General features: G+C 33.0%; 1 protein-coding gene across 9 annotated transcripts in view; it reads left to right on the forward strand.

Moving 5' to 3' along the window:
• DCAF6 (DDB1 and CUL4 associated factor 6) overlaps nucleotides 1–12,365 on the forward strand; it is a 172,510-nt gene that overhangs the window by 74,954 nt on the left and 85,191 nt on the right. For all 9 annotated transcript variants that reach the window (XM_067728540.1, XM_067728541.1, XM_067728538.1 and 6 more), the window contains 3 exons: nucleotides 2,096–2,209; nucleotides 4,140–4,275; nucleotides 6,600–6,814. In XM_067728540.1, the coding sequence (XP_067584641.1) occupies nucleotides 2,096–2,209; nucleotides 4,140–4,275; nucleotides 6,600–6,814 (465 nt within the window). The remainder of the gene's footprint in view (nucleotides 1–2,095; nucleotides 2,210–4,139; nucleotides 4,276–6,599; nucleotides 6,815–12,365) is intronic.

The following is a 12,365-nucleotide window of genomic DNA, read 5'->3' on the forward strand; positions in this document are numbered from 1 at the left end:
GGAAGAACTGAGTATTTTTGTGATTCCACTTTACCTCCTTTGTTGATTTATTAGCTATAACTTTTTTTTGTTGCTGTTTTAGTGTATGCTTTAGGGTTTATAGTATACATCATGAACTTTATCACAGTGTACCATCAAGTAATATGGTACCACTTCAAATATAGTATAAGAATCTTATAATACTGTACTTTCAGTTTTCTTCTCCTGGAATTTTGGATATTTTTTTCTTACATTTTATTCTTATATGTTTCATAATTTCCTTAATACATTGTTAATATTCTTCCTTTAATAGTCAATTATCTTTAAAAAGATTTTAAAACAAAGTAAAAATTATATTATGTTTACTTACATATTTATTATTTCTAATCTTAAATTCCTTTGCATAGATCCAGATTATGACAGGTATTATTTTCCTTTTACAAGAAGGATTTTAGAAGATGTATTTATATTGTGCTTGTCTGTTATTGTAGAGGTTTGGAAAATTATCCTGTAAAATACCAAATAGTAAATATTTTAGGCTTTGTGTGCCATATAATCTTTGTCACAACTACTCAAATATGCCATTGTGTCAGGAAAGCAGACTTGGATAATATGTAAATGATTGGATGTGGCTGAGTTTCATTCAAACTCTTATTTACAAAAATAATGGGTCATAGTTAGGTAAGAGGCATCCTTTACTGACTTCTATGCTACTGAATAATCTTTCAGCTTTCTTATTTCTGAAAAAGTCTAGTTTATTTTTGTTTTAGAAAGATATTTCTGTGGGTATAGAATTCTAGTTTGACAGTTTTTTTTTTCTTTTACTACTTTAAAGATGTTACTCCACTGATTTCTGGCAAGAAATCTTATTTTTAATCACTGGTTTTACATAATTTGAGAGCAATGTATTTCTTTATTTTTATTGCTTTAGTATTTTAAGAGTAAATCACAATTTATGTTCTTATTCTCTTACTGGCCATTTGGGTTGTTTCAAGTATTTAGCTAATATGAATCATGCTGCTATGAACTTTCTGGTACACATCTTTAGGTGCCTTTATGCATACATTTATTTGTAGTGGAATTGCTGGGTCATGGGAGAGGCATATGACCAGCTTTAGTAGATACTGACACATGGTTTTTCAAAGTGATGGTACTGTTTTACAGCCCCATCAATGACGTGTGAAAGCCCTAGTTGCTCCATGTCCTCATTGACATTTGATATTAATCTAGTCCCTTTCATTTTGGTCATTCTGGTGATGTGTAGTGATATTTACTTAGGATTATAATTTGTGTTTAGTTGATCACTAATGAATCTGAGCACCTTTTCATGTATACATAGGAATATACCTTCCATTGTTTATGGGTACATAAAAACCTTTGTGAGAATGCTAAATACCCAATTTTGGCAGTTTCTACTTCTAAGGACAGAGAAGGGGAGGAATTTGTTGGACAGGAGGGTTCACAGAGGGCCTCAACTTACAGTATTATTGCTAAACCAGAAGTGGATACAGGAATATCTAAAATGTTTCATTTCTTTACAAAATTTAATTTTTGTAAAATATGCATAATATAACATTTGCCATTCAAACCATTTTTAAGTGTACTGTTCGTGACATTTAGTACTTCTACATTGTTATAGAACCATTACCATCACTCAAAAAATTTTTGAGAGGTCAGTTTAAATGCTTAATTCAGCATCACATAGTTTTTATAAACATTATCAGAGAGTAAAATTTTACAGTGTATTTCTAATACAAGTGTAAATTCACATCCAGAAAACAAAAATTTGGCTATTCAAAGTTTGAACAAGCTTCCAAGGGTAGGATTTTTCTTGTCAAGTTGTTAGGAGTTTATAATGTAAAGAGCTTTCTGTCTGAAGGTACATTAATGTCAAACTTCAAAGTAATGAGTCACATTAATTCAACAGTTACCTCTTGCATATTTCTATATGTAGAGCACTATTTTGCATTATGATACGGGTAAGTCATAAATAATTAAAATAAATGGTTCTTAGTTGCTTTTGCCATAATCATTTTATGATATAGCAGTAATGTTTTTCAAAGTCATCTGCTTAAATGTTCACAAACATTACCTGTACTTTTGTTTTCATCTTCAGATTATGACTGTACCTAATGACCCGTATACTTTTCTCTCTTGTGGTGAAGATGGAACTGTTAGGTGGTTTGATACACGCATCAAAACTAGCTGCACAAAAGAAGATTGCAAAGATGTAAGAATCAAGTTTTTGTACAAATGATGAAAAAATTAAGATTATACTTAAAATTGGGTAGTGAGTTAACTCTGTTATGAGCTTACGGATAAATTAAGAATTTTTTATTTTATAAAATTTTCAATAAGTATATTTTTATAATCAAAAAAATTCTTAATTAAAATGTTAATTGTAAAGTTAAGGAACTTATACTTAAATTGTACAGTTCAAATATATTTATAAAAATTTATATAATTTTTCAGTATATACCATAGCATTATAAAAACTTGAAGTATTTATCAGTATATTCCATTTATTTATGGAGGCAATTTTGGCTTACCAATAGCAGTGATAAAAGCATGTAGAAGTTCAGTGTCTTTTTATTTTTACCCTGTCCTTTAAACCAAGATTTATTTATATGCTATCTTTTGTTTTAGACAGTTAGATCCCATTTTATCAACATGTTCATTCAGATTTAGCTCACTTCTCTAAAGATAGAGCTTCACTATCAATTTTGTATTTTTTAAAATAGTATTTTAAACTTGAAAAAGACCTGAGAAATCAGTCAGTGTAAGGCCCCAGACAACTAACCCTAAATGTTATTTAGAGACAGTAGCTTTTGTCTCAGATCATTTTAGAGTAGTAAATGAAGTAAGCAAGTACTGCTAAATACATTTTTACTGATAGTTACAAAAAAAAAGTTACTAGTAATCAGGTTGAGTGTTTGCTAATTAAACCAGTTACTATTGTTAACATACTTTAGGTGGAGAAAAGATTATTTTATACATTGAAACAGAGAAGAAAAAAAATAGAAATAAAAAAATTTTGTCAGTTTTTATATTGTATACATGTATACACATACATAATTAGGAACGTTGAACTGAAGGCAGAAATAAGTTTAAAATAGCAGGTTGTTTATTAGGGGCATTTGGTTTACCTGTTTCTTAGTAAATAATAGGTCCTAAAATTTGTTATGTCAAAATCTTTTAAGCAGTAGTTTCATATACAATGTAGTTGGATTTAATTTTGCTTTTATAATCAAAAACTCTGTAAAACTAAAGAATAAAGCAAAGCTAATAAGTGAAATATTGTTAAATTTTTTCTCAGTAAAACTTTTGATTTCTTTATATGTAAAAAGGAATAGAAAGAGTATAAAGAAAATTGGTAACTAGGGTAATTCTTAAATCCTAAAAATTTAGAATTATGAGCAGTATTTGGTGAATAAATTCTATGTAATAGGAATAATGTTCTGAGGCCCATAATTAAATACATAAAACTTAGCATAAATGTAACTTACAAACTCAGCTATTCTGAGAAGAGTGAGGAGTTAGAGTTGTAGACAAAATAGTATAGAATTAACAGTACCTTAAAGCTATATCTTTGGAGTGATAACTCTTATATTTTCTAATGCTTGTATAGAGATAAGTAGTGACATTATAGTGAAGCCTGTCTTTGACATGGCTTCAATTTTATATGTATGTATGTACTTTGTTTTTGAACGGGTAAGGAGGCAGATTTTATAAGTTAAAAATATAAAATTTTAATATCAGGTTATGATATTTTTGTTATATTTTAATAGCAGTAATTAAAATTAAAATATCATGAGTACCGTATAAAATGATTATACTTATGATAGACAAAGGTTGATTATACCTCCATGTTTACTGTCCAGTGGACCAATGATCGCAGGCATTTCTAATGACATTAATGACTTAATGACATATTACATAGGTAATGTATGAGTTTTTGAATATTTCTAAAGATGATCATTTTATTCCTGAGTATGAGAATATTTAGGAGGCATGTTGGTTTTTTTCCTCCCTCATTGTCATACTGACTGAATTAGGATTTCTGAAAAAGATTTTCTTGTTCTAATTGAAGGGAAAATGTTTTAAATAGACTATTATCTGTTGTAAAGCTTATGTAACTGGTATTTTTTTATCTTTTGTAGGATATTTTAATTAACTGCCGACGTGCTGCCACATCTGTAGCTATTTGTCCACCAATACCATATTATCTGGCTGTTGGTTGTTCTGATAGCTCAGTACGAATATATGATCGGCGAATGCTGGGTACAAGAGCTACAGGTAAAAAGACATATATTGGAGAAAATATGAGATCCTATCAGTTCAAAGGATAAATCTTTTTTTAAATATAACTTTGTTTAGTTTTGGCTGCATTGGGTCTTCATTGCTACATGCAGGCTTTCTCTAGTTGCGGTGAGCGGGGTCTACTCTTCATTGTGGTGCGTGGGCTTCTCATTGCGGTGGCTCCTCTTGTTGCGGAGCACAGGCTCTAGGTGTGCGGGCTTCAGTAGTTGTGGCTTTCGGGCTCTAGAGCGCAGGCTCAGTAGTTGTGGCGCATGGGCTTAGTTGCTCCGCGGCACGTGGGATCTTCCCAGACCAGGGCTCGAACCCATGTCCCCTGCATTGGCAGGCGGATTCTTAACCACTGCACTACCAGGGAAGTCCCCAAAGGATAAATCTTTATGATGTATTGCAATTTAAAAATTTCATTAGTTTCACGTAAAATTTAGTAAATAGAATGTATTTAAATACTATGGATTATTATAAAAAATAGCATTTCACCAAGTTTTTATGACCCATCAGTGTGATACTTTTGCAGTTTATCACTTTAAAAAGTTGTAACACTTGATATATTAATTTCCTGGGTCTATCATAACAAATTACTCTAAACTGGGTGGCTTAAAATAACAGAAATGTATTCTCTGACATTTCTGGAGGCTAAATGTCTAAAATCAAGATGTTGCAGGGTGGTGTTCTGCTGGAGGCTCTCATGGAGAATCTATTGCCTGCTTCTCTCCTAGATTCTGGAGGTTGCTGACAATCCTTAGCATCCCTTGGCTATTAAATGTATCAGTCCAATCTCTGCTTCCATATTTACATGCTATTCTCTCCTGTGTATCTGTGCCTGCATTTCCCTCTTCTTATAAGAAAACTAGTTACATTGTATTTAAGGGTCACCATAATCCAGTATGACCTCATCTTGATAATTACATCTACAAAGACCCTATTTCTAAATGAGGTCACGTTCTGTTTCTTGTTGGACATGAATTTTCAGGGGACACTCTTCAGCTCACAACACTTGGCTTTCCTAATTTCTCTTTGCCATCTTTTCAATCAAGGGGATAATAGTAAGCGTGGTGGAGAGAAAAGTTAGGAAAGAACAGTGACTTGGGTGTGTATTAATATATAACATATTTATACCTACTTAGTAGCCTAGCTAAAGTACTGTAAATGATGCTGCAGTACTGAATTTGAATTTGCCTTAAACTCCTATTTGTTCCTCATCTGCTTTGGGATCAAATCACTTCTGAAATATTCACCTCAAAGCTAACTTCCATTAGCATTTTCTATCAAGGAAGGTCAAGATTGCACATTCTCTCTCTCTCTCTCTCTCTCTCTCTGTCTCTCTGTCTCTCTCTCTCTCACACACACACACACACCCCAAATATACATACATATGTACACATTTATGTATATATTCACATATTTTATGGCATCAAAAATAAAAGTTGATTTGGGCCAGAAATTAACAATGTTGATCTCAATGTCAGTTTATGTCCAGTGAAAATGGACCTAGATTACTGAAATGGGAAAACCAGATGGGATCTTTTTTCTTTTCTTGAACTGTGATTGAGGAGTCTTGTCTATTTGGACATGCATGTTTAGGGGGAACAGTAGTAATATATGGAACTGTAGGCTCAGTTATCATTTCTCAACAGATGGGACATGATTGAAATTTTGGGCAGGGCAGGATAATACAGCTTTGTGGGATTCTTAGAATTTAGCATTCCTGGGTCTGCAGAGCACAAAGTGCCAGTCGTACCTCTCCCTATCGTATTGCATTATGTTGACGACCACCAAAATTAATTAAAATTAGAGTGGTATTCCCACTCTGTTATCTTATAAGAGGAGAATTTCATGGCAATCAAAAACCTTTTAATGACATAAAGTAAAAGGTAAATCATATTAAAAATATACTGTACTGTTTTATCTAGTATGCTAGTTAATATCAGCTTTCTGATTTATATTATAAAATTATATTATCTTAATGTGGGGAATTTTTAAGAGATGATTTAGTGTGACTGTAATCACAATATAAAATTGATTAAATAACTCATATTTCCAATAAAACATTGATGTAATCTGGAATTCTAGAAAATCATGAATTCTTTTTGGAAGATATGTAACCTTTATACTATATTCATTTTTATTTTGTTACAAAATTTGACTGATGATTAAAGAGTCTTTTCCAGAAATAGAATATGATAGCTTGGATTTATATTGCTACGTTAAATCACATATCTCATAATTCAGATTAAGAGTCTTTCAAGTGTTTTTCTTGAAAAATATTCTGAATTTTAAACAATTCCTTTTTTCTTATTTAGGGAATTATGCAGGTCGAGGAACTACTGGAATGGTTGCCCGTTTTATCCCTTCCCATCTTAATAACAAGTCCTGCAGGGTGACATCTCTGTGTTACAGTGAAGATGGTCAAGAGATTCTTGTTAGTTACTCTTCAGATTACATATATCTTTTTGACCCAAAAGATGATACTGCACGAGAACTTAAAACTCCTTCTGCAGAAGAGAGAAGAGAAGAGGTAAGTTTACTCAAAACCATGTTCTTTATTGAATTCAGAAAACATTAACTCACTAACTCCTGGAGCATTAATTCAGTAACTCCTAGGGCCTGAAGGGCTTCAAAAAATAGAGTTAATTTTCACGGCATTTACAGTCTAAGGAGCAAAGACATGAAAATACGCATGAAAGAATGGGAGTAATAAATAAGGATAAAGTGCTAGGCGAAAGTATTTTTAAAGAGAAAATATTTAATAGCAAAATGTTTTTCCAAGTTTATGGAGGCACAGCAGCAGGCAAGAAAGATGAACAGTTCTGACAGTTGCAGAAGAGGCAATTAAAATAATAAATAAATGTGATGTATAAACTTCCAAGAGACTAAATGTTTATATTCATGCAACTATGTTTACTATTCATATGTTGATAGCAGTCCTTCCTGTCTTCTCCTGATTCTGCCTCTTTCACAGTTATGAATTAGTGACATGTAATATTATCTCTAGGTACATTTTGTAAAACAATGACCCGTATGAGTGAGTGAGAAAAAGGTAAGTTAAAGTGTCTGAACATACACACACAACACAACACATACACAGAATCGGGAGAGGAGGGGATTGCTGTCCTCATATAAATAGTGAATGGTAATAGGTAAAACTCCTATTGGTGCATGAATATAAACATTTAGTCTTTTAGAAGTTTATACATTACATTATATCTATATATCTATATCTGTAGATACCCTCTTTATCAATTTCTAGATATAAATATAGATATATATTATGTATTGGAACCTAGGTGAAAGAACTACTTTTCCTAAAATGACTCTAAAATACTAAATCATTTTTCTTACTTATGAAAAGCAATAACCAGAAATAGTATACCCTTGACAGTACACAGCAGTAGAAAAATGTTTGCTTTAACCTTGTTAAGGTTCTTTCCCCACGTTTTTCACTTTGGCTTTTTTATTTTACAATGTCCTATGGTTGTTTTTGTTTTTTTTAATTTGGTTGCACCGGCTCTTAGTTGCACCTCCAGGTCTCCTTAATTGCGGCACGTGGGCTCCTTAGTTGCGGCTTGCGGGCTCCTTAGTTGAGGCACACAGGCTCCTTAGTTGTGGCATGCGAACTCTTAGTTGCAGCATGCATGTAAGATCTAGTTGACCAGGGATCAAACCCGGGCCCCCTGCATTGGGAGTGCAGAGTCTTATCCACTGCGCCACCAGGGAGGTCCCTGCAGTGTCCTGTGTTTAATCACTCTATTCTTTGGATTATAAATGTCTTTTGAAATTAACCATTGCTTTTTATTAATTATCAGTGACTTTTAGGTATTGGTCCAACTCTTCTTAATGAATACATTTTAAAGGTACTAAAGAACAATGACAATTTTGTAATTCCTATGAGATGCAAAACCAAATCCAGTTCTTATAGTTGCAGGTTGAGAGGGCTATAAAATTAGAAAAAAATCAAGATTACTTTATAAATGTGTTTTTGGGATTTTAAATTTGGCACTGTGTTTAAGTGAATTAGGAAATTGGTGAAGAAGAGGGTATGATGGCTAATGAAACAATTTTTGAGTTTATTGGTCTGATTGAAAATGTGAAATCTGCTCTGTCATTTTGTTGTTGCTATGTAATTTCCTCTTGAGATAATGCGCTTCAGTAAAGTTACAGTCATACTTTGTGACTGTTACAGAATGAAAGAGTTGGAAATACAGAAACATTTTAAGTGAGCCAACTAGCTTTTTATCCCATAGAATACTTAGCCTAAAGATGTTTATATAATGAGTGAAAGAGGCTTAATTATGAACAGTTGGTTTTTTTGAACATGTTTTTCTCAGTATTCTTTGTTGAATTAACTAAATTAAGAAAAATAATTCTGAAAATGAATTAAAATTTAAAAAATAAATTATGCTTATTGTAATAAATGAAATAATTCACAGGTCTATATAGAAAAAGAAATTAATAACCTGTCCTCCTCTTAATCTCGCCATCTTTTCTTTCAGTGTTTTATGCTAAATCCTTGACAGTAATGTTCAGACAAACTCATCTCAGCTCACCAAATATTTACTGGGTGGCTACTATACTACATACTATACTAAACTTTAGAAAATCAAGGATGACTGTAACAAAGACATGATCTCTCATTCAGGAGTTTACAAATAAATAAATTTATAAAGGAATAAAGTTTATAAATAAATGTGTGAAACTTAAAATAATAGAATTGTATGTAAGAATTATGTTCTATATAAGTAGACCAAAAGAAGGAATAATTGTTTTTGATTGGGAATGTAAGAAACACTTGAGCAGGGTTTTAAAGTATGAATAAAAGTTTAATATATGATTTTTTTCTTATGTTTTCATATTTTTATATTTTCTTAACTTGTAGGGGTCTCTTTTTATTTCCTATATTATTTCCTTTGTCCTCTAATAATTTGTCTTTCACCCCCCGCCCCTTTTTGTTTTGGCCACGCCTCTCGGCTTGCTGGCTCTTAGTTCCGCAACCAGGGACTGAACCCAGGCCCCTGGCAGTGAAAGCTCAGAGTCCTAACCACTGGACTGCCAGGGAATTTCTGTTCCCCTTCTTTATTTAGCATATTCTTTTGTCTTATTCAAATTTTTTCCACTTCTCATTTTCCTTTATTTTGGTATTCCTTTTTCCTTTTTATTGTCTTTTCTTTCTTTTCGTTTTTCTCTCATATCTTTTTGACATTTCCCCCACCTACCTAGCACATTATTGGACTGCTTTGTTGAAGCCAATCTCTCATTTTCTCCTGGTCCCCATAATTTATCCCTAAAAGTATTGCATGTATCCCCTGCTTTTTGAATGTTTGCTTCTATATCACTTTGCTTTTACTAAAGACCTGCTTAGTACCTGCTTTCACTAACTAAAAAATCCAAAGAGGATTTTTGCTTTTACAGAAAAAAGGTGAAAAGCGAAAATGGCATTTGGCGTTTGTTTGCAGTGTGCACCCTGAGCAGCAAGTGGCATCACCAAGCTCCTTCCCAGTGAAATATACTCGGCATCTCAGCATCAACCTGCCATAGCATTGAATTGTGTCTTATCTCAGCGTCAAGCTGCCGTAGCTTTGAATTGTGTCTCTGTCTCAGCCTCAAGCTGTCGTAGCATTGAATTGTGTCTGTGAGCATCTGTGCTTTATCTCAATTTATTCTGTGCATCCATTAGCAAGATGTGTCCTAAGGTAATTGCTTCTTCATTTTACTCCATTTCGACGTATGAAAGTTTTCATAGGAACATTCTGCTTTCAGATAGTAGGGGAAACCTGTATCCAAAGTCTGTAGTACTGCTTCCCACTCTACTATTAATACTCTAATCCGAGTCATCAGCATCTCTCCTCCTAGATTATTATGGTAGCTTTCTTACCAGGTCCCTGCTTTCATACCCACCCCCTCCAGTCCTTTAGTTAGCTACACGGTAGTCAAAGTAATCCTTTCAAACATAAGTCAAATCACGCCACTGTTCTGATCCACACTCCAAATGGCTCCCCACCTCACTCAGAACAAAACTGAGGTCCTTACAGTGGCTTCAAGATCTTAGATCATCTGGTTCTTGTTACTTCTACTGCTCTCTCCTTTGTTTACTCTGCTCTACCTACATCTACTTACTTGTTTACTCAGACAGGCTAAGCTACCTTATGGCTTTTGCATTTATTTTGCCTGAAATGATCTCCGCTAGATATCTGGATTTCTTCTTCCTTTACTTCTTATAGGGCTTTTCCTATGTTCCCTTCTCTGTTAGATCCTACCTTACCACATTATTTAAAATTGTAACCCTTAATTATCTGGTACTACCTATCACCCTTTTCTATTGCTACTTTATTTTTTTCTGTAACACTTACCACTTTCTCTGTATATTTTACTTTTTAATTTCATGTATTCTATAAACTCTGTGACATTGGGAATTTTTGTATGTTTTATACATTGATCTTTCCCCAATACCTAGAGTAGTACCTGACACATGAAAGGTGCTAAAAAATTTTTTATTGAATGACTGATTGAATGAATGCTGTATGATTTTCAGGATTCTTGAGTAGGTTATTTCGCATATATCAAAAAATCAAACTTAGGACTGTTTTTAACTTGAAGAACTTGTTCCATAAATAGTTGCTGAGATTATAACATCAGTTCTTTGCCTGTATAATACAAAAATTTCTCTCTTCTAACCATGGAACAGAGCTCTTAATTCTAAGTACAATTTATATACAGGGTGAGGCTCTCTCTTTCTGGAAATGATTATTTGTCTGAGATTTTAGGTAACTACCACACTAGGCATCCTCTAATCTAATGATTATTCTTTGTCACACTTGTGACTTCCTCTGCAGATTTTGTTATTCTCAGTTGCTTTTAACCATACTTACACATAACATGGAACTTGTGGGGTCTTTTTTTTTTTTTTCTCTTTCCTTTGCTGAGGATGGAGACTTTTTCCCCCATTCTCCTTGTTGCTTGGTATGATTTCCAGGAGAAAATAGAAAATTTACAGCTAAGCTGTCACCAGATTTCTATCAAAACCTGCTTAATTGTGAAAGAAAAAAAAAATCAATGAATGTTATGTTAGAAAAAAATAAAAGGGAGTGACGCACAGGGTGGGAGAAAATGTTTGCAAATCATATATCTGGTTTATGATTTAGAATCCAGTATCCAGAATATGTTATATAAAGAACACTTACTACTCAACAATAAAAAGACAAGTATCCTAATTAAAAAATTGGTAAAGGATTTGAATAGACATTTCTCCAAAGAAGGTATACAAATGACCATTAAGCACATAAAGAGATGTTCAACATCACTGATCAAAACCACAGTGAGGCACCACTTCACACTTACTAGGTTGGTTAAAATAAAAAAGTCAATGACAATTGTTGATGAAAATGTGGAGAAATTGGAGCCCTCACACATTGCTGGTAGGAGTATAAAATGGTGCAGGTGCATTGTAAAACAGTTTGTCAGTTCCTCAAAAGTTAAATAAAGAAGTTATCATATGATTTGGCAATTCCACTCCTAGATATATACCCAAGAAAATTGAAAACATGTCCCTGTAAAAACTTGCCCATATGTTCATAGCAGCATTAGTCACAGTAGCCAAAAAGTGGAAAGAACTCAATGTTCATCAACTGGTGAATGAATATACAAAATGTGGTGTATTCAAAAAGTGGAATATTATTGAGCCATAAAAAGCAATGAAATACTGATATATGCTGCAACGTGGATGAACCTTGAAAAATATTAAGCTAAGTAAAAGAAGTCATACACAAAAGGCCACATATTATGTTATTACATTTATATGAAGTGTCCAGAATAAGCATATCCATAGAGACAGAAAGTAGATTCGTAGTTGCCAGGAGGTGAGTAGAGGGAGAAGTGGGGAATGATTGCTGATAGCTATAGGGTTTCTCTTTAAGGTGATGAAAATGTTCTGGATTAGTGTGATACAAGTAGTTGCATAGCTTTGTGAATATACACCACTGATTTGTCTACTTTAAAAGGGTAAATATTATGGTATGTGAATTATATCTCAATAAAAAGATGTTAAAATGTAATGGTTAAAGGGAGTGATTAAG

This window comes from Pseudorca crassidens, chromosome 2, assembly GCF_039906515.1.
Source record: "Pseudorca crassidens isolate mPseCra1 chromosome 2, mPseCra1.hap1, whole genome shotgun sequence".
In the NCBI taxonomy this organism is placed as follows: domain Eukaryota; kingdom Metazoa; phylum Chordata; class Mammalia; order Artiodactyla; family Delphinidae; genus Pseudorca; species Pseudorca crassidens.